General features: G+C 42.3%; 1 protein-coding gene across 1 annotated transcript; it reads left to right on the top strand.

Moving 5' to 3' along the window:
• The first annotated feature begins 1,134 nt into the window (after positions 1-1,134).
• PSMB2 (proteasome 20S subunit beta 2) lies at positions 1,135-12,396 on the top strand. Its single transcript, XM_023941301.2, has 6 exons — positions 1,135-1,377; positions 3,725-3,847; positions 4,444-4,514; positions 9,414-9,576; positions 11,222-11,271; positions 12,165-12,396. Exons 1-6 carry the CDS (start codon positions 1,287-1,289, stop codon positions 12,270-12,272), a joined length of 606 nt encoding a protein of 201 aa, XP_023797069.1. The 5' UTR covers positions 1,135-1,286; the 3' UTR covers positions 12,273-12,396.
• Positions 12,397-23,235: the final 10,839 nt, after the last annotated feature.

A 23,235-nucleotide genomic window follows, 5' to 3' on the forward strand; every position in this document is an offset into this window, starting at 1 on the left:
TACGTAGATTGAGACTGGGGTGGGAAAGAAATAGAGAATAACATTCACTGCTCAGCAACTGCTAGAACCCATGTCCAGCCAGGTGATGAACCACAGATACCACCCAAGGTCTCTACCTGAGCTCATGGAAGAGCTCTGAAGCCATCACACTGATAGGAAAATCCACAGGGTCATCTGCAGCTCTGGGAAAAAAATCCTATATTAGCAGAATGGGTGAGCCAGGCTTGGGATTGTTCCTTTGGCTGCGGGGAACCAACTTCAGTGTTTTTGAGGTGTATGGACACTGACCATCCCCCTGTGCTGGCAGTGCTTGGGCTGCACATCAGATCCTGGGGCAGTTCTGGGCCCTTCATGGTAAGACCTCCAAGGCATTGAGGGGCTGGAGTGTGTCCAGAGAAGGGAACAGAGCTGGGGAAGGGTCTAGAGCACCAGGAATGGCTGATGGAGCTGGAGGGGCTCAGCCTGGAGAAAAGGAGGCTTAGGTGGGACCTTCTGGCTCTCCATAACTCCCTGGCAGATGGGTAGGTGAGGTGGGGTCATCTCGCCTACTATGAGAAGAGTGAGCTCAGTGAACGACAAGAAGAAATGGCCTCAAGCTGAGACAGAGAAGATTCACATTAGATATTGAAAAAAAATTTCACTGTTCACATGGTCACACATTGGAACAGACTGCCTGGGGATGTGGTGGAGTCACGGCCTCTGGAGGTGTCTGAGGGGAGCTGGGTGATGTGGCTCCAGAGGCAGTGGTGGTTGAAGGACTGCATGCTCTTAAATCCAGCTTTGATGATTCTGTGAAAACTTTACGTGGATGCAAAACTTGGGGACATGGTTTAGTGGAAGGCACGGTGGCGGCGCTGGGCTGAGGGTGACCTTGGAGGTCTTTTCCAACCTCAGCTATCCTGTTTCTCTGGGATCTTTTTACCTTTAACCACCCCGTGATTCCAAAGGGCTGGAACTTTACCCCCTCATATTCGAGCCCCCCCTGTCCTTTTTTCCATCTTTAATCATCCCGTGATTCCAAATGGATGCAACGCCGCCCCCTCAGATTCGTGGGCTTCCCCTGTCCCTTCCATCTTTAACCACGCCGTGATTCCAAAGGCACGGACCTCGACCCTCTCACTTTCCCGCTCCCCTGCCCCCGCTCCCCTGCCCCCGCTCCCCCGCCCCCGCTCCCCTCACGGCTCCAGAGCCCCACGCGGGCAGTGGCTCTCGCGAGCGGTGACGTCATCGGGGCGCGCCGGCGCGCAGGCGCAGTGGGCCGGGCCCGGCCGCGCTGTGTCACGGCCATGGAGTACCTGATCGGCATCCAGGGCCCCGATTACGTCCTGGTGGCCGCGGACACCGTGGCGGCCACCAGCATCATCCAGATGAAGCACGGTGAGACTCTGTGGGATGCCGGGGCCCCCTGCTAAGCTCTGCCCCGCTAGTGTGGTCCAGGGCCCCGGGCGTGATCGCGGTGTGCACGGTCGGGGTGCTGCGGGCCCACTGCTCGGGCTGAGGGGAGGCTGTTCACAAGGGAGGAGGTTTCTAGGTTTGAGCGCTGCCCGGCTCTTTAGGGGAGGTGGAGTCGTTGTCGGAAGTGCCGGGCGGCCTCTGGAGCGCGGAGCCAAAGTGGGGCTTAAATCGCCGCTTGCTCCGGGTAAAGTCCTCAGTCCTGACCGAATATGACCGCTGTGTGTTGGGTCGTCAGCTTAATTTACCTGTTCAGGTGAGCGTTGGTTTGTGACCCCAAACCTCGCTCTGCACAGCGACGTAAAAGTGTTAAAAAGCCGCACAGAGATAACGATGTGTGACAGGAGGTGCTGACTTGTGCCAAACTCACTGGTAAAACTTAATTCATTGGAGAAAAGAGATGTTGGGGACTAAAAGTATTGGTGAAATTCATAGCACAGAGTGCAGGAACCAGACTGAAACACGGCTTTTGTTTTTTTGTGTGCTAAAAAATCTAGGGTGTCACCAAGTCTCTGTAATTCTCTAAAATCAATTTCTCTTCCTGCTGTTGCAATGACCGAGGCTGAGGCTTGTTCTATTCTGAAGACTGTGCTTTAGTAGCTCTTTTAGAAAAAAGTTGTAGAGTAGACGGTTGCTAGGTCCATACAAATGAATATAATGAAATCTATATAAAAATGTTATAGTACTGCTTTTACCTCAAATGTTTCACTTCAAGTCTGTGATAGACAATTGGAACAGTGTTAGAGGCTGTGAAAGCTGAACAAAATAGAAATTGTATCACTTTAAATAATGTTTTCTAACTTAATGTTGGCTCCAAATAGGTTTGTTCACAAGTTTTAAGGAAAATGTACTTTGAACATAGGATTTAGTTGCTTTTGCTGGGGGGAAGGGGGCGGGGGGGTGTGCAACCCATAAATTTGAGATCTATATTTAGAATATTTATTTGTAAATTAATTTCAACCTGGAGAAGTTTTGAGGTGACCTAATTGCCCCTTCCAGCACCTGAACAGAGCCTGCAGGAAAGATGGAGAGAGACAATTTACAAGGGCCTGGAACGACAGGAGAGAGGGAATGGCTTCGCACTGCCAGAGGGCAGGGTTAGATGGGTGAGAGTGGGGAGGCCCTGGTACAGGGTGCCCAGAGCAGCTGTGGCTGCCCCATCCCTGGAGGTGTCCAAGGCCAGCTTGGGCAGGGCTTGGAGCAGCCTGGGATAGTGGAAGATGTCCCTGCCCATGGTGGGGGATGGGTTTTAAGCTCCCTTCCAACCTAAACCAGTCTGGGATTGCATGGGCTGGTTGGTGTCAGTGGCTGTCCCTGAGCTCCAGACAGCAGCTGCAGTGCTGTGATAACTTTTGACGTTGTTTTAGAGGATTGTGACGCTTCGTGCCTGTCTTGCAGCAGAGATTGTTCAGCACCATTTAGTGAGCTGGAAGGGAAGCTCAGAGGTGGAGGCTCAGTGGAGAGAAGGGATTTTCCCTTCATTCCAACAGCTTCTCAGGATATCTCTGGGTTATCCAAGTGCCAAGTACCTTCTCTGGTGAGAGGAGACTCTGTGAGCACAGGATTGTCTTCAGCACTGTCATTGCAACAACTTGGATCTCCTCAAACACACACAAACTTAAAACTGTTTTAAACTGCAGTTACAACTGAAAATATGGATTACTGTTCCTTGTTACTTTAATTTTCGTTCTCATTGATTGTTTGGTTTGTGTTTTTCCATAAAAAATGACAAGCAAAATAAATGTTTCTAGAAAAGCCTCTTTCACATAAACTTTTGGTTTTTGGGACTACTGGATATAAGGGAAAGGGCATCATTTGATGTGGAATTTGTTTCTGGATTTCCTAAGATTGCTTTTGCTCAATGCATTGATATTTTGGCTTTATATTAAATTATTTGCTTCTGTTGCAGAATATTTGAATAATTTTTTATAGTCACTGAGCAAAATTCTTACACTTTGAACACAATATTCTGTGTGAAGCTTTATTCCTTCCTACCTTGCTTCTAAGGTAGGAAATACTGTATATTTCTGGAATGCCTCCCTTTCTGAAAGGCTTTGTTTCTCTTTAACAGCTCTTGTGTTCTGTGTCACCAGCTGTGAGGCACCAAATGTCAGTGTTTGCTCAGAAAGGCTTTTTACTGGTCCTCCAGGTCATGATGCAGTTATCCAAATCTCTTTCTTGCTTCTGTCAAGTCCTGATGCATCAGGATCTTGGCAAAATAGTTTATTCTTCCTCATGACCGTGGCACTCAATGTTTATTTTCTTTGCCTAGACCATGAGAAAATGTTTAAGATGAGTGAAAAGATCTTACTGCTGTGTGTTGGGGAGCCTGGAGACACAGTGCAGTTTGCAGAATACATCCAGAAGAATGTTCAGCTCTACAAAATGAGAAATGGTGAGTGAAGCAGGACAGGCCTTGAGGGTTGGGAGCAGAACTGAGGGTGGTTTCCAGGTGAATGTTGGTGGAAAGTGCTGTTCCCAAACCTTGTGTAAAAGATTTCTGTATTTTTAGTGTCCAGCAAAGATGATCAGGCAGGATGCAGAAATAGAGTCTGGATTATATAGTATAAATGAAATGGTTTATTGAAATCCCAGCAAACTTCTTTCCTATATAGCTAGGAAATATTTTATTAACAGACTTATTTTAACACATATATTTTATGAACAGACTTACTATTCTCTTAATGTCCATTGCATGCCAACTGTTACCAGTTCTTCTGATATATTGGACAAAAAAGTCAAGCTACATGTCCTTAATACTTTAATTTTTTGAAGCCAGGTATTTCTATGGTCCACACAGATAGGAACTACCCAAAGTCTGAGGGCTCTGTTTATGCTAGTAGCTTTCAGAATAAAATGGAATTAGACAAAACGCACTACATTTTGTCACTAAAGAACATTTTGTTATTTCAAAACAGGAATGGGAAGGTGGGAGGTGAAATGTGAATGATTTGGGCTGTTACCAAATGAATAGTCACATTTCTTCTCCAGGTTATGAGTTGTCTCCCACTGCAGCTGCAAACTTCACCCGGCGAAACCTTGCAGACTATCTCCGGAGTCGAGTGAGTAATAGCTGAGAGATTTTGGCAAAGGCTTCCAGGGAACATTTCCATTCTCAGATAATGGAGTCTGAAAAAGGTGGGAGCTGCTGTCTTTAGTGATGAATTTGGAACTGGCTGCTCAGGGACGTAGTGGGCTCAAGGAACCACTTGGCATTCAGTGCTCTGATCTGGATTACAAGAGGTTGATGGGTCGGTCACAGGTTGGACTCGATGATCTTTGAGGTCTTCTCCAACATCAGTGATTCTGAGATTCTGTGAGTTCATGTTGCTGAAATAGTATCTTAGTAAAATAGAACTTGATTGGCTTATTTAAAAAGCTTATCACATCACTTATCAATAAGTGGTACAACCGTAGACTTAAAATTCCAGCCTTGGGCCCAATAAACACTTTGTCACACACTGCAGACGTGAAGTGAATTAGACTTCTTGAACATTGAGATAAGATTGTGGGTTTTCATGCAAATGCACCAAATCCGTTTAATCTTCTTGGAAAATGATTTCATAGAGCAAAGCTGTTTGATGTATTTAGGAAAACAAGTGCTTTTTTTAAACAGCAGCATGAGGTGTTTGGTAAATACCACATCCAAGTTGGGGTTGTGTTTTCAAGTTACTGAACTGCAATTGCCGATGTTTCCCAGAGTGATTTTTTTCAAAGTATGAAAAGCTGCTGTGAGGGGTCAAACAAACCTTTAATGATCCAAGGTTAGGAAGCATTTAATTGAGACGAATGTTAATGTGCTATATGAAAGAAAACAGGAAGAAAGAGGATGTTGAGAATGAAATTGATCAGGGTAGAGTGTGGGTTAAATTGTGTTGCTATTCTAAAAGTGCACTCCTCAGGCCTGCAATCAGGTTTTACAGTAGCAATTAAAGGCCAGTATTAACCTCAGATCTGTATTGTTGAGAACTACACATGTGGAGTGAGAGTTCTTCCAGAACTCATCCACAGAAGGAGCCAGAGATTATTGTTCCCTTTTCTGATATGAATTACAGCTGCAGGTAGCAATTTTTCCTTGTGGGTCGCTTCCAGCTCAGGATATTCTGTGATTCCACACTACTCTGGTTTAAATGGCTTTATCCAATGCATGGCTGGCAGGTGTTGGTTTGCAGTGATGCTGTTTACTTTAGCTTGTGTTAAGGTGTGATTTGGAAGGCCTGTGTGTGTTCTGTGCATTCCTGTGCAGTTCTCAAGGCTGTTGTGAAGCAGTGATGATGTTGGGGCCTGGCCCTGGTGCAGATGGCTCATCTCGGGGACGTCTGACCTATAATCTGACCTGTACAGATGAGCCTGAGTGTCCTGTCCCCTTTCATCAGAGGCAGCTGTTTCTCACACATGATTTAAAATACCTTTAACAGGCTTTTTGGTAAACCTGCCCATCAGGAGGTGGCACAGATATGTCACCTTTGTCTTCCTCTGTGCCACATCCCTTGAGGCCTGATCCTCCCTGTGGCACTGATCCTTCCTGAGCCCATGCCTGTCTTCCAGCTCACCTGCTCCAGATGGGCAGCAGAGTGGGGAGGACACTGGCAGAGGCAGATGTGTTTATTTACCAGAGATAAAGCACTGCTCTGGTGCAGATGGCAACGCCCCAGGGCGCACAGCGCTCTCTGACACTGCTGTCACACTACACTGATCTCCACATTGCAGGCAGAACCTTTTTTCTCTAACCGTAGCACTTAATGGTTTGTTTGTGGCATTTAGAATTTGACAATACAAGCCTTGCTATCAGAGTTGTTTATTTTCCTGTGAATTTTGATACATTTTCATCATAATATGTGGGGTACCAGAAGGATTAACACTAGTGATTGGAATCTGTTGAAACTGCATAGGGATTCCTAGAGGCTTCTAATGTAAACATGTGGATCATGAAAATAAAAATTAAAACGCAAAACATGCCAGCGCCTCCTGTTTGGAGTGGGAAAATAGTTGAGAAGTAAAAAGTTTGGTGGGGAAAAGGTAATTTGTTGCTTTATTGGTACTCACTGTATGAAGCTGTTATAGGAGGCCAGAAGGTGTATGAAAGGAAAGGTTAAATTGCAGCAGGACTTTCTCAGACATTTAGACTCTTCTTGTGGCCAAGATCAAAATAGAGCTTGTTCTGCATTGTTCATCACCATCTGAGTTCCTCCCTGTTATCCAGTTTGATTTCTTTAGGATTCTTGTGACTCCTGTAGTCCAGCTTCATGATATCTTGGGATGGTTCATAAGGCAGTGCCTTGAAATTCCTCTCCTGGTGGAAAGTATCAAGTGTAATGACACTGGGCTTGTATCTTAAGGCCATTACATCACGGTTGTCTTTGCTTCTACTTGATAGTCACCATGTGTTTTTTCATGACATTTCTCTTTTTAAAACAGAAGATTTCTGCTCCAAAGCAGAATCTGAAAAGAATCTTTGTGATTTCTGTTTATATACTGTGGTTAAGGCAAATGATTAAGGCAAACCTGGAAGATGCTTTGGCTTTCATGGAGGTGAGTGGTGCTATAGTGTGTAGTGACAGGACGAGGGTGAATGGCCTTAAGCTGAAGGAGAGCAAGGTTAGATGGGATATTGGGAAGGAATTGTTCCCTGGGAGGGTGGGAAGGTCCTGGCACAGATAACCCAGAAAAGCTGTGGCTGCCCCTGGGTCCCTGGAAGTGTCCAGGGCCAGGTTGGATGGGGCTTGGAGCAGCCTGGGACAATGGGAGGTGTCCCTGCCCATGGCAGGGGGTGGAATGGGGTGGTCCCTTAAGGTCCCTTTCAACCCAACCATTCCAGGATTCTGTTGTTATCTATTCCAGCACCTCATCTGGTTCACCTGCTGAATCCAGTGCAGGGTTTAGTACATTGAAGTCACTGCCAAGGTTGTGTGTGTGTGTGGGAATAGGAAAAATAAGCCCCTGTCCTCCAAAGGTGATGAAGTTCAGTCTCTGGTTGTGATGCTGTTTAATTGTAGGTGACAGGGTCTGGCTGGATTCCAAAGGCAGCTTTCAGCTCCTCTCCCCATGTCCACACTTGGCAGGGATCTTCCTTGCTCCCACCTTTTCCCCCTCGCTGTGACTTTGGCTTCCGCCAGATGTCACAGGGCTGTGTCGCCACTGAGCTGGGGCTGGGCTGTTTAGCACAACTGTGCTCTTCAGCTGTAAATTCTGAACAATTTCACACATCTTCTAATTACTGTCGTTATTTTAAATCAAACAGCACCAAGTGCAAAACTACTTGGGATGAGAAATGGTGCTTCTGTAGGAAGGGAAGTTAGGGTTAAAAATAATGTCCTGGAGTGTCAGTCATCACTCATTGGATGACCCTTTAACCACACCAGCCTTTTAAAGAGTTGAGAGTTGTTGGCATGAATCGAGTTACAGAACTGAAGGAAGGCTGCCTTTGGAATGGACTAAAGGATTGAGATGAACACGGAATTCCAGTCCCAGCATCGAGGTGTTACACTGCAAATTTAATTTGTAATCATGGAAGTAGTAAATAGATCATGTATATTTGCTAATGTTTAAATCCTGTCTTTCTAGAATAATAAGGCATGGGGGATAAATATTTACATTTGAGTTTTAAGAAGTCTCAGAGACCATTAGCAGGAGAACTTAAAACTGAAAATGAGTTAACATATGGGTTTAAGTCTGTATAACACCATTTATTTTTGGTTGAGTATGTCACATATGCCAATGTTGGTAATTCCAAATCACACAATAATTTGAGTGATCTTGTGTCATAGCTCAAGTTGTGTGATATTTCAGAATAAATAAATGATGAAATACAGCCTAATGAAACCAATACAGCTGCATGTTAACTTCCTTCCAAATATTCTTGGATGCTTTGAAGATTAAATCACACAATTTAAAGTGATCTTTTATATATAACTGTAGCCTGCTTGATTCTTTTATACTGTCTAAAAATAACAATATAGTGGTGTGTGATTTTTTTTTGTTGTGTGTGTAAATTTATCAAATTATTATCAAAATTATCAAAATGAACTTTTCCTATGATGCAGTTAATGTTTTGGCTTTAGGGTGAAATTTTGTTTGCTTTTTTAATCTGGTAGTTGCATCATAATTTTTTTTCTTATTTTGTTGCTTTGTTGATCCAGGCTTTCCAGCAGTTTGAAGATATACTGTTAGTACTATTAATTTAATATGAAACACTGTGTAGGTATGGAAATACTGGAAATATATAAAAGCTGATTTTAAAAATACATACAATGCCCAAATTTTTTCTGATCCTACATTTAAAAATAATACAGTGTGTGTTTCATGGTCTTACAAAGTACAGATCTTGGAAGGAGATGTAGGAGAAGAAGAGATGTCTGATTTATTCATGATGGTGGAACTCTAAACACAGAACATGGAGCAAACTGCCAAATATTAAACTTGGTACATGCAATAAAAACCAAATTGCCAGTGAACAGGACACTGTGTGTAACTGCACTGTGTGAGAGCTTTCATATGTGCTGAGACGGGCCATGCTCACTGGGAGGGGGACTGGGAAGAGAGCAAAGAGCAGCTTAAATGAACAAAGAGTTCTTAGAAACTGCAAAATGTTCACGTTGTGCTCACGTGCCAGCGGTAAAAATCCACAAGTTTTATGTTGAGGTGAAAGAATCTGGCATGAAAACTGCATTCAAGTTTTTCAAAGTTTGAGTGTGCTGTGAAAGCTGTAAAAAAAACCCCAAACACACTGGTTTTCAAGAGAATAAGAGTTCTATGTTTTTTATTTGCTTGTGCAGTCCATGCTACCAGAAGACGTGATCAGTTTTAGCTTGAGACGCACAGTGTGCTGCAGACAGGATTGATGTAGCATTTTACGATAAAAATTGGGTAATCAGCTCTGCTGCTGTTTCCTGGTGCACGGGGAATCAGGATTCAAGGATTTGGTGTGAGTGCTCTAACAAAAACATCATTTCTCTTGGCAGACCCCTTACCATGTGAACCTTCTCCTGGCTGGCTACGATGACCACGAGGGCCCTGCCCTGTACTACATGGATTACCTGGCAGCTCTGGCTAAAGCCCCTTTTGCAGCACATGGATATGGAGCATTCCTTACCCTCAGCATCCTTGACCGCTATTACAAGCCAGGTGAATGGAGCCACTGGACAGGAGAATTCTCCTGCTTCAGTTTAGGCCTTGAGTTTATTAACCAGTGATACTAACATTTGCTGAATCAGGTGGCATTGCTGTGGTGCAACAGATTGGAACTTGACTTTTTGTTTGATAAATGGAGCTCCAAAGGTTGCCTTTGGTTTTGCTAGCATGGTAACAGAAAACTAGTCAACTCCTTAGTATTTTTTTCCCTGTTTGCAGCATAACAGACTGGGAGTAAACGATGTTTCAGTTATTCTAGAACATGATTAGACTTTCCAGGACCATTGGCAGCCGGTAGTCTGCTTTTGACAAATAGCAGTTTGACAGCTTTATCTTCTTGCTTGTCTGTTGGCTCTGACATGTACATTTTCCCAGAGTATCAATACTCAGAGGCCAGTCCCAGGTCCTGTTGCTCCATGTCTTGGATTGGTTTTGTGTGTGATAAGTTAAAAACATTCAAGCAAAAAGATATTCCTAGCAAGATCATCTCCAGCACTCTGAAGTGGTGGTGATGAATCACAGAGTATGGAATGGTTTGGTTTGGAAGCCACCTTAAAGCTCATCTCATTTCACCCCCTGCCATGGGCAGGGACACCTTGCACTATCCCAGGCTGCTCCAAGCCATGGCCACCCTGGCCATGGATACTTCCAGGGAGCCAGGAGCAGCCACAGCTTCTCTGGGCAACAGAGAGATTTTAGACTCATTCACAGTTCTGTGCACTTGGCAGCTGCTCATCATAACTCTTGTACATGTTTGTACCTGTCTAAACTTTTAGTTTTAGAATCATAATCCACTGCCAAGGAATAAACATGGCCCCATCCCCCCTGTGTAGATAAGGAAGTGTGCAAAGCATGGAGTATTGTTAATCTGACATCTTTGGCTTTAGCTACAAACTATTTGCCTCCTGTGTGCAAAGCTGAGTTTAAGTTATTATCTCTGCTCTGAGATTAGAAATCCTTTCATCTACCTCCTTCAAGAAATGTAGCTATGAACTGATCATTTTCATTTAACTTGCCTGAACTGTGGATGCAGGTCTGGAACAAAGCCTAGAAAGAAGTTTTAGACCCACAGACCCTGTTCGTTTTCTAGTCGTGTCCCTTAAAAATCTATTGTTCCATTTGCACCATTACTTGTGGAACAGAGGAAAATAATGAACTTCATTGTCATGGCTTGTCACCCCTATAGAGTGCTGGATTTTATCCTGAAGTGTGAGAATAGTGGGAGCATCCCACACGTGCCTTGCCCTTTATTGAGCTCATACCCAGCAGGAGCATCATGCTAAACCCAGCTGCACCTCCTGCCCTGGACTCACAGCCGGCCGGGGCAGCTGGAGCTGATTTAGAGCTGCAATAAACTGTAGGAGAGGGAGGTGGCTGAGCTTCTCCGAGCCAGGCCCTGGCCATGGGAGGCAGAATTCCGTCATGCTTCCCATTCCCTGTAACAAATTGATTCTCAATGGCTTGTTGCGGTATGAGCACTGTGGTGCAGGGCGTCCTCGGGACATCTGGAAAGTGTTTTCTGTGAGCTGGGAAGGAGAGGTTTTGGTGCTCAGCTGAAAAGTTGTTTAAATTTAATAAAAGTTTCTGTGGAGAGAGATGGCCTCTAATGAAATCAATCTGTGGATGTTTTCTCTTTCAGGTATCACACGTGAGGAAGCTATGGAGCTCTTAAAAAAATGTCTAGAGGAGGTGAGTTGCTGAACTCAGGCCATGATGCTCCTGAGAAAGGAATGTTTGTTTGCATTCATTTGCTGATACGTTCCTTTTCCTCTTGTCATGTTTCTTGCTGCCTTTGCCAGAAGGGTAATAAAGGCACTGGACAGATGTGGAATAGCTACTGAGGAAAAGGATTTACGGGCAGTTGCGTTGCCTTTGCACGGTTCATGTCCTCCAGAACGTAAACTTGGAGCTTAATCTCTTTGCTTTACTTCTGCTTTTTGCATGCTTAACATAATATTGATCCAGACTTTTTCCTCTTATGTTTCTTCTGAACATACTGCAGCATCCTTGTCACTTGTGTTACACCTAAGAACTCTTAGAAGCATATACTAATTCTTTTCCATCTTGTGATGAAGTGAGACCAGAGGTAAAGCCTTGACCTTTTAAGGTTCATGACCCATTTTAGTGTAAACATTAGACTTCAGACATTTCAGACACCAAGATTTTTATTGTAGGAAAATAGTCTTTATCTTTGTTTTTAAGAGATGGATTTGAATGTAACATCAAGAAGAAGTGCTCTGAAGAGGTCCTGTTTGAACTATCTTTGTGATACGTGTGCTTTGTGTCCAAAATTTAGTTTGGATATAGAGAATAGAGAAAAACTCTAGTTTTCCTGCTTAAATGTTTTTAAATGTTAAATGTTAAAAGGCCTGGCTATTTTTCATCTCTTCCTAAGGCTTGTCTAATGTGGATCATCTTACAACAAACTCCCACTATTTCACTCCTGAGCAGTGAAAAAACCTCACTCTAGTTCCTAATATTTCAGGTCACTAGAGCCAGGATGAAAATTTAAAGTATACTCTCCTCTTTTATTTAAGCTTTGAGTGAATCTTATTTCTTCTCTTTTTGTCTTTTCTGAACAGCTTCAGAAGCGCTTCATCCTCAACCTGCCCTCTTTCAAAGCCCGGTTCATTGACAAGGAGGGCATCCACGAAGTGGAGAATATACCCCTTGCCAAAGTGGAGTCCTAACCCTCGAGATCTTTCTTCAGCAGTCTTCTTGTTTTGTTCTGTCTTGGGTTTTGTTTTCTATTCATTTGAAGCACACGAATAATGTACTGCAGTGGGAGCTCAAATAAAGCCTGACATTTATATAGCCAGTTTTATCTTTTTATTCCACTGATCCTTCCTGGGAGGATTTCAGTAAATTGCTCCAGAGTGAAGGTGAAACTTGATTTACCGTTCATGGGAGCACATTCAGGTTATTTATCTTTTCCTCTTCTGAGATTTTACTGCTCTCCAAATTTCTTATTTGTGGGAAAACTGTATTTTCTAGATGACATTGTGCTGTCATCCCTCTCATCACTAAAGTTCAGCAACCCCCAGACAAGTGGTCCATGCCAAACATACAGCATCTACTTTATATTTTCAAAGATGTTACCACTCTTCGCTGTATAAAATAATAATCAGGTTTTCAAAGACCTAATTTGCTTTTGATAGAGGTTTTTTTTTTTTTCATTTGAATTATATTGATACAAAGGTTTTCAAGTAGAATGGATTTTAAAATACACTTTTAACTCACCTGGCAATGGTTCTGTTACTGGGAAAGTGTGTTCAGCTGGCACAGTGGGTTCATAGCTACATTAAATAGAATTTAAATAGCATTTTAAATAGAAACTAATATATTGATTGTGTGATTTCTCTTAATTGATGTGTCTGTGCATTTAGAAGTACATGAAAGCAGTTCAGTGAGAAACTGCAGCACTACTCATAAATCTTTGAACTACTCAGCTAACTAGAGCTTTGTTTTCTTGAGAGTAGTCCCTGATGATCCATCCAGGCTCAAGATGCTGCTTCCTCATAAAACCCCCATTCATAGAACAGCCTCAGATAATTATCATGAGGCTGATACTTGTGGTCTGCCCAGAAGTGATTCTTCTGAGAACAGTTTTTGGTGTGACTCCTACCCTACTTGAATTGGCATTAAAATTGCTCTGAGTACTTACTTTATGTTTGTATAAGCTTAGAAAAAGAATCTTGGAAATAAGGTAGATGCGTACTAGATTGTGTGCAGACTGATAGTTGTGTATTGTGGCATAACAGCCAAGTTCTCACCTGGAAAAGGTGAGTGACAGACTTAACTGTTAATTTGTCCAGGCTTTTTTGTCTTACCTCAGTGATGTGTTTGAGAAGGTTCTTTCCTTCCCAAAAAAAAAGTTGTTAGTCAAGGTATTCCTGTCATCTGGAATGGATGAGAACTGGATGAGACTAAGACTTGCTTTATGGCAAGGAAGAAATTTGCAGCTCCAGTGCCTTAACTCACCCTGCCTCTTACTTAAATCTAATTCTTCCCTGGAGTCTCCTCAGGCTTTGTAGTTTAATTCTTCCCAGAATGAGTTTAATTACAGCTGGTTTTGCTGCAATGGCTGCAATGGCTTTTCTTTAATGCCAGTGACACAGAACTCTGAAACATTTTGCTGAAACTCACTTTATCTCTTGAAAACCTTCTAAACTTTTTCACTTAGCAGTTCCCAGCCTGACAATTTGCTCTTGGCAGGTCACATTTAACACAAGCAGAGTCAGAGTGTTGTTGTTCTACCACCGAAATCTCACCCCTTCGTGTTGCATTAATGTACTTGTTTAGCTTAATGCAGTATCAATTTATTTTACCACTGATGTTGAATGTTTTTGCAGGTTTTTGTCTCATTCCAAACTCATCACTGCAGAGGGGCTGAGCTGATGTGATATTTTTGTCACTGCATATTGAAGCAGTGATGCCTCTTCATTGGAGGGATTCATTGTTCAGACACTGAACTGGAGTGTGGAGCTCTTGGATGATGTGAGCCTGGCAGAGAATCTGCCTGGAGTTTTTATTGGCACCTATTTGAATGCAGGTGATTAATAAACATAAAACAATTATTCTCTGGTTGGATCCAGGTTGGAGTGGAACATATGTTTTGCCCAAGGGCAGGGCCCAGGATCTGAATCCCCCATGGAAAGGAAGATCCAAGGGGTTGCATCTGAAGCCAATTGAGCGGCAACCTTGAGGAATGAATAAATACAGCCCTTGATTCCAAACTAGGAACAAAAGAATTGGCCTATGATAAGATTGGACTGTAGCTTCTAACAAAGGAGATATTTTTGAGGACTTTCCAAGAATTCATACTTTTTAAGGAAAATGTGATACACTGCTGTATAACTTATTTTTTAAAATGTCTACCGTGCTGATATTCAAATTCAGAAACTAGTTTTCATTTTTGACAATATTACATTGAATCTTTTTGAACGATCAATATTTAAGTTAATGAAAAAAAAAAACTTCTTACCTGCTTCAAGTTTAGCCCTAAAGCTTCTAAAAACCAGGAATCCCTTTTCGAAAGAACTTGTATTTGTCATGACAGGCCTCTCTTTCATAAGAAATCTCTGAAATAATTGATCACTGCAAGAAAATACTGCTTTGTACTAATTTTTGTGGTTCATATTATGAGAAATGAATGTAGTCGTCAAGGTACCCTGTTCCTCGGGCACTGCAGCCACAGTGAGCTGCTCTGCCTTGCCTTGCCTGGTAATTCTGACCATGTGTTTTGCTCTCAAAGCCTCAGGGCCCAAAGAGTTAAGAAGGCCCTTTTTCTCATGTTAGGTTTCCTGTTTAAGGATGGTCTTTTCCTGGGGAGCAGATAATCACCAGCTCATCTCTCCAGAGCCTGGAGTTAGCTCCAAGATCAGTTTACAGATTCTCTGTGCCTTAGGCCACATTGGGTTGTTTTGTGCTTTGCTGGAAGAGGAATGTGAACATAGGTGCAGTGCTCACAGGGCTTTTTCTTGCTGTTAATTATACCTTACCATGGAAGAAAATCTATGTTTTGGGATAGACTTCCCTGTGACCAGAACCATTGGCCCAGAGGAGCCATCAGAGCTCAGCTGCCTTGTGGAATTGGTCTCACACAAATTTGTAATGGTGCCAGGACGGTTCTGCTGCCTAAAAGTGACTCCATGACTTGAAAGTTGTCTTGAGTGAAGTGACAGCCAAGAAGAGACATCAATCAAAAACTGAAATGCCTGGAAGGTGAAGCTGTCTCCCATCCTGCTGTATTCACTTTTATGGGGAGCTGCTGCTGAGGGGGAGCCCCCCAGGCTGATTCACCTAACTTTCCCCAGGATTTCTTCAAGAAGTCCATGGCCCTGTTCTGTTATACCAAGAGATGCTCCAGCCCTGGGGAGATGAATGGCTTCAAGCAAGGACGGGTTTCAGTGTAAACCTGAAATTAGTGAGACTGCCTAATAATAATAATAATAACAATAATAATAACAATAATAATAACAACAATAATAATAACAATAATAATAACAATAATAACAATAGAAACACAGTGTGTGTGATCAATCCTACAGCACATTTTTGACAGTTCCTGAGTTTGACTTCTGTTCATGGTGATCAGTCACTGGCAGAAACATTGTCACCAAATGGAGCTGTCACTTCCCAGAGTCAAGATGTGGGAGCAGAAGGGAGAGATCAGGCTGAGCTCTCCCAAGGATATGTTTTCCTTTGCTCCTGTCTCTAATTTTGACAGTAGGCTCCTCCAAGAGGCAGTCCATGCCAGGGCTGACATTAAGGGTTATGCTCATAGGGTTTGTTTGAGTCCATTTTCCCATCTGAAGCAGGGACAGAATATTCCTTTTGTATTAAATAACTTGGCATTTAAGGAAGGAAAAAACCTGTTTGCTACCTGTGAAGCATTGGATATATTTAAGAAAAAATTAATTTATCCTACTTGTAAAAAGTCTATCCTTTAAGCTATTTAAAATTCTTTCAGGCTTTAACCTTACATAGAGTTTCCATGTGTTGTTATCAGCCATCAACAGTAATTTAGTGCAGGAAATTTTCAGTGACCAAACTAAACAGACATCAGTTGTTTTAACAGATAAAAAAAAAAGCAAAATGTAAATGGTGAAATTAAAATATACAACTTGTCTATTTTCCATGCCCTTGATTATGTTGGTTTAGATCTCTGATTGGCTGAGGACTATGTTAAAAAATAAGTTAGTTGTCTTGAAAATGTAAAGTGACAGTTTAAGTGTCTTGTTTCTGTGCTAATGTGCAATTAGGTTGTTATCCACTAAGCTGATTCATATAGTTTAACTCGAGACAGCTGTGGAAGGCAAAGAAAACCCTTCACTGCTGGGGCATGGGGAGAGGGTGTCTAAAAGGATCTGTTTCAGTACTGCCAGGATGGTATTTTTTCCTGTGTAATACAGTAAAGTTAGCAAGATATATGAAAAACTAAATTCTGCTGATCAAATCTTTAGAGAGAAAATCAAAATATGGCTCTATCTGAATGCCAGCAAGTGTGGTATAATTTTTGATCTATAAATCAACTCTAACCTCACCCTCCAAGGTGGGGCAAACCTAATCACTGAATCCTCTGAAGTGATTTCTTGGTTGGGTGTGTTTTGATTTGGTTAAATTACTTTTTTGCTTAGTAGAGGTTTCCTTGATGTTGTTAAATATTTCTCCTGTTTATGCACAAACATGAAAATTGTGGATCTCCTCGAGTTAGTTTACAGCAGACAAAGAAAATTGCATAATTTTTTGTGTTAGTATTCTGAGGATTATTGACAATATCCTGCTGCTGTACCACCAGAACACCCATGGACCTCAGTGATGCTTGATCTCCTCTTGCTAGACGTTGCTCTGGGAATGTGGCTGATGCCATTCCCTGCTCCCAGAGTTTTTGGGTAGTAGGGAACACCTGTGTGTCTCCCCAGCTCTGGATTCAGCAGAGGGCAGTGATCTAGCATGCTGCTGCCTTCTCCCAAACTGGTTTGTCCTCTTCCTGCCTTGAAGATCAGCTGGTGGTCACAGAACTCAAGGAGAGAGGACCAGAACCTTGTCCAGCAGGCAGGTGGGATGTAAGGGTTGTTCCTTCCCTTGAAAGATTCTTACTTTATTTTTCACAAATGTTGGGCAGTTGTGCTGTGAAACAGGTAATTGTTACTGCTGAAGATGAATAGATCACACGGACACAGGTCGAGGTGTGGTGAAAAGAAGAGCAGAGTTTATTTTTCCTCCCAGGATTTATAGGTTTCTGACCCCAGCCAGGGATTGGATGGTCAGGATAACACTTTCTCATTGCACTGGCCATGAGAGATGCCCATCACAAGACGTGTAACAGAAAGAATGTACACATATCTATGTTTACAGTTACTCTCCTGGGAAAGTCCTTAGAAAACTATGTTAGCAAGCTCAGAAGCTGAGTTTTCAGGGTGACAGGTAATTATCCATATTTTCAGAAAGGAAGATAGCCAGTGACTTGCCAAAAACCCAACAGCTTCCAGAACAGCTGGAATCCATCTTGTCCTAGTTTGTCCAAGCACTGACAAGCAGGGATGTGAAGTTAAGGTAAATCTTCCGGTTTTTTAGGATATTACAATTCTCCCTTGCAGAGCTACTCTGGACATTTACTGCTGTGTGCTTGCAGTGAGAATGCTCACAAGATTTTATCAGCAGCTGTGCCAGGGAGGAAAAGCTCCTGCACCAAACGGTACTGTTTTCAAGGACTTTCTGTGATCCCACAGAAAATTTGCTGAAGAAAAAAACATCAGGCAAAGTCTGCAATGGTCTGGAATGTGGGATATCACAACCCATTCATTTGCTCCCTCCCAACAAGCCTGCAGTGTGCAGAGGCTGTGGCTCAAGGGTGGCATTATGGGCCTGGCTGGAGCAGAAAATGCACTTGTCTGTGCAATTAAAATGCCCCCAGTTGGATTATATGGGAATCAGAAACTTTCAAGTACATAGCCAGACTCTGACATGAGAATTAGGAAAACATTTCCAAAGCTGTCAGCTCATTTGGTGGTTTTCCTTTTTTTGGACAGCAGTTTCTTGTATATTTGAAAATTTTGTTACTGGGCAAGGCTGAGTTTGGGATATGAAAGGATTTCCAGGGTTTACTTATTTCTTACTTTCTCTGATTTAAAATTATACAGTTCAAACCTGTTTCTCTTTTATTTTCTTTTTTTTTTTTTTTTTTTTTTAATAATCCTTAAACTCACATAATTCTTAGTGGGCACCTTCAAGAAGAAAAGAATTAAAAGAGGGGTTTAATTTAATTTGTCTTACAGTGTTCACTCAACGCACATGAGAAGCCTGCCAAGAGTGTCATGCTGGGGGCTTTGCTTGGGCATATCTGATAGTCCAAGGTTTTTGTGTTGGTTTTTGCCTTGGGATTGATGTGCTGTGATGAACCAGGGGAAGTCTGGTTGTGTGAGCTCCATGTCCTCTGTTCACATAGGCCAGGAAAGGATTTGAGGTTGACCCTTCCTGATGTGTTTAGGAGCTGTGAAACCACACAGTTACGGTTTTGGTTTCCATGTTGGCATCAAAATTTACAGGGTACTAAAGCAAAAGATTCTTTATGTTCAAAAGCTGTGAAAAAGCTTATTAACACATGGAATTGGTAGAAAACATTTTTGCCCCAAGCTGAGCTGAACGGAGCTATGTTTCCTCACAAGATTTTCTGAATTACTCCTTGGCTCAGCAGGTTCAAAGGCACTGACAACTTTTTTTTAGGAATGCTTTGAAACAGGAATGTTCCTTAATTTTTTTAGCATTTCAACTAAGTTTTCTGCTTTACCAGGTAAGACCTTTGTATTCTCTAAATGGTCCATATGCCAGATGTTCTGAAAGATGATCCATTGGGTTTTCCCATCTCTTGGGCCTTCCTCACTTTTCTGGGGAGAGCTGAATGCTTTGTCTGAAACTTTCCCATTTGCCCTGTGCTCTGACAAGGCAAGGATGGGCTGTGGATGCCCTGTGCCCATTTTTGCTCCGGAGAACTTTGGAGAAGTTTTTTTTCAAGTTTTGTGCCAAATCTTATCTTCCTCACAAAGAGAACCTGAATGGGGCCAAGTCAGGGCTGTCTGTGCTACAGGACTGGTCTCATCTCTCATGGTGATTACTGTGTGCTCCTGGAGGATCTCTGTGATGACCAAATTAGCAGGAAACTCCAAAAGCCATAATCTGTAATATATAATACATAATGTGCTGCTGCCATATGACAGGGCTGGGAGAGGAAATGAAATGAAAATGGGTCAGGAGTGGGAGGCCTGGGCTGAAATAATTCCCTGTGGTGCCAGGGTCCATTTAAGAGGCAAAACAGCAGCACATTACCAAGAGGGTGTAAGAAAGGTTGTTTTCATAGTCCAAACTGAGCAAACTGGCCCTTCCACTAGCGTTCTCCTCCTCAGCAGTGCCTGCATCCTATGTGTCCTACCTCCCTGCTGGAATGTTTTTGCAGGTAGTGAAGTAGAACAGAGATTCTGAAAGGAGCGAGTTTTTTATCACTGGAAATAAAATTATAAACATACTGATTATATCTTTAAAACAGACTGTTGAAACAAATTTTGGGGGATTTTTGGAGTTATGATGCTTGAGTTGATTTATCTGTGGTTGAATCCAAACCATTTCCTAAAGTCCTCGCATCCCTTCAGCTCTTTATGTCACATCTGTTTTCAGTGAGGTGCAGGTAACTGTTTCCTTTGTAAACTTACCTACTGAAATAGAAATTTGCAGGTAAGATATTTCAACACAGGGTCTAATACAATGAGGATTTGATGTTTGATGGCTCAACAAGGTACTGCGGGAACATAAATGTAAATCTCCTGAAACAGAGACAGATATTTGGATTGGATAAAATGTTTCCATAGGAATTGCTCCTTTTTTTGAAAGTTTTTGCTGCATGCTGAGAAAAAAAAAAAAAATCTCTCTGAAAAAGCGACATCCCTGGAATACACAATCTGCACAGGAATCTGGTCATAATGCCATGTAGCTGCCAATGAGGTCTTCAACATATGGTGAAACTCTCATAATTCCTGAATAAAGGCACTCAGCATTTCAGCCACTGATGTTCTGAATCTCATCCAATAAAAGAATCCATGGATCCACTTTGATCAGGCGTGTGACAAAGGAAAAGTTTGACTGGAAGACCTTGAATGTCCTGTGGGAAGAATGTGTGATTTACTTATAGCGTGTGTTTAAGGATAAATCCAAGATGTTGTTGCAGAATTAGCTGGAACTTCTCAGTTGTGTGAGATAACAAATAGAATCACAGAGAACATATGGAATTTTGGGCCAAAGGAAGATGATGGACCAGTTATTTTTTGTTGGGTGCAAATTGTTCAGTTACACCAAGAAAATGCTGCCTCTTGGGGATTTTTTAATGAATGTAAGGTTCTAAATGTGAAAAACTCAATAAGAATTTAAGGCACTTTTGCGCAGCAGAGACATTGTCAGGTGAGAAGCTGCAGCATCCAGACACATCTTGAGGTGCTGCAGAGCTTATTGGCTTGGAGCAATTAATTGATCTTTCTCTGAACTCATTTCACACCCCAAAAAAAGCTGAGTTGTCTTCATTTAACATTTTCTTTGGCTATAACCTTTGCTACAAAAACAAAGGTATCCTGATGAGAAATCCTTCTGGATCTCAGGAATTTTAGCTTTTTCTCTGCTGAAAATAATCAAATTAGAAGCATCTGAAGATGTCAGTATAAAAACATACAAAAGAACCATCCAGGACTTCACTGTCATAATATTTCCTGCCTTGGAAAAATTCTGGGATGCTTCAGCACCATGATCATGGGGGCAAAGTTTGAGTAGATGTTCAATTTCTGGAATTATATTTGCTATTTATGGTATCTTATTGGAAATGCTCAGATAGCCACAGTGGGAATTCTTTCCCATATAAAGCAGCTGAGGTGGGAGGACCAAAGTGATAACTTGTGGCTCAGCATGGCCACATTCTGGTTGATGGCTAGGTCAGACTCTTTCTGCCAACTCTGTTTGGATCATGAAGACTCTACATCCTGCACATGGACAGGGAGAGCAGAGTCTACACCAATAATCTCAGTAGCATCATGTCACCCTCACAAAAAACATTTATTTTACTGTGTGACTTGAAAATGTTTCCAGTGTTGGTGCTTTGATTCAGTTGCACCACCAGGAAAAGCTTCCCTTGCTCACTGGCTGTGTGGCTCCTTGGATTCTACATGTAAAGTTGGGAATTTAATGGACTCTCCCATAGGAAAGAATGCATTAACTACAGGTCAGCAAACTCTGGTTATTGGGTTGTTTCACACCGAGAGCTGTTATTACCCTGTTGCTTTTAAGGTGCCTGTTTAAAGGTAATTATTTAGTCTGTCCAAAGCCGTGTGGAATTCCAACACAGCCTCTGCTCCCTGGCGTTAATGATGCAGCACAGTCACAGCTCCATGTTACCCTTGGTTTGCCCTTGGGACAGCTGACTCTTAGGGATTGAAGAGTTTCTCTCTTTTTCACTTGTCAAGGATTAGTATGTGGTTTCCCTAGATTTGTCATTCATTCAAAATTAATCCAAAAAAGATGTGGGTTTTTTTTTTTGTTTCATTCCCCTTTAGAATTGAAATTCCAGCGTGTTTTGTAACAACCGTAGAAACCCTGAGTCTTGATCTATTTTTATTTGTTGACACAATCCTATGTATTTTCCCACGATGAGATTTGTAATCAGCATGGGAATTTATACCAGGGTTGAGCCTGGAATTGTGTAAAATGTTTTTTTTCTCTTAGGATGGAAAGGGAGAGGACATGTCAGGGGATGGTCTTGTTGGACAGTGAGCTGGGAGGGGACTCCAGTACAGACAAGAATTGGCCTTCCATGACCCCTGACTCTTCTGAAGTGTCTCTGTGGGCCTGCAGGAATGAGGGTGTCCAAAATTTTGGGAAGTCTTGATGTTTTAGAAAATTGCTCCTATGTGGTGTGTCCGTTACTCATCTTGAGCATCTGATCAACAAGTGAATCCAAATCATGCAACTTCCTCCTACTCATAGGTCATTGGAGATGTCCTGGCCTTTCAGGCACCAGACTTTTCCTCATAAAACGTTCCAAAGACTCACAGGTACCCAAAAAGGAAAATGAGGAGGGAGGCATTTTCCACCCCATGGATGTGGTATGTAATTACTGGAGGCAGATCCTGATTCTCTGTCTGCATTGCTCATCCGTGCTGTGTCTAAGAATTCCTTGATATTCAAAGTGCCCCAGCCAAGCCAGGTTTGCATAATGTAATTAAATTAGGAAATGATATTTCATGCCTGGATATTACAGTGCACACACACACACACTTTCATCCTGTGTTGGAGCGTCACTTGCTCTGCTCTGATACCGTGCACCAGAGGATGTCTGCAAATGGAATTATTTCAGGATAGTTATCCTAAATAACTCTATGTAGGGAAACCTGTATTGTAGCACAAAAGCACCTCACTCTCCTTTATCATAATCTATTTAAATGTGGATTATGCTGATGCAAAACAGGGTGCTCCTACTTTGGAATAATTTTAAATAGGAATAATTTTTGTGCTTTTGGCTCACACCCTGCATTATCCAAACTGACTTTGAAGTGTAAACAAGCCTCTGATGTGATGTGTAGTATTTCTATTCTGCTCCCCGACTCCTCCTGGTTTCTTGGTTCTTTCTTTGGGAAGGTCCAGAGCAAAACCAGACCTGCAGAGCCTGTCATTTAGGTCTTTGCTTTGACAAACCTCATACCAAGGGATGTTTCCAATCCATTTCCAAATTTTAATGCCTCTCTAAGCTTTGAAGGGAATATTTAGATGCCAGTTTCTGACTCTGAGCCATCCCCACAGATTCTATTAGGACATTAAATGTTTCCTTTCACACTTTTCTGAAATGGAGGTTTGTGTTTCAAACCTCCTGTGGTCTCTTTCGGGACTATTTGAGGCTTTCCCTCTATTACCATCAGCCTATTTTGCACCTCCAGAGAAACTTGTGGGGTGCAGCTCTGAGAAGGGTCCAATGCAGGGAGTGCTGCCATATCTCAGTCCCTCCATCTGCCCCTTTGTGAGGAGCAAGGATGTGTAGTGAAGACAGCAAGGAGGCTCCCTAAAATCACCCTCTTCCATTGTGTCAAAAGTCATTTTTACATCTGTTCCCATGAAAAGTCACAG

The sequence above is a fragment of the Cyanistes caeruleus genome, chromosome 26, assembly GCF_971803275.1.
Source record: "Cyanistes caeruleus chromosome 26, bCyaCae1.hap1.1, whole genome shotgun sequence".
Taxonomy (NCBI): Eukaryota; Metazoa; Chordata; class Aves; order Passeriformes; family Paridae; genus Cyanistes; species Cyanistes caeruleus.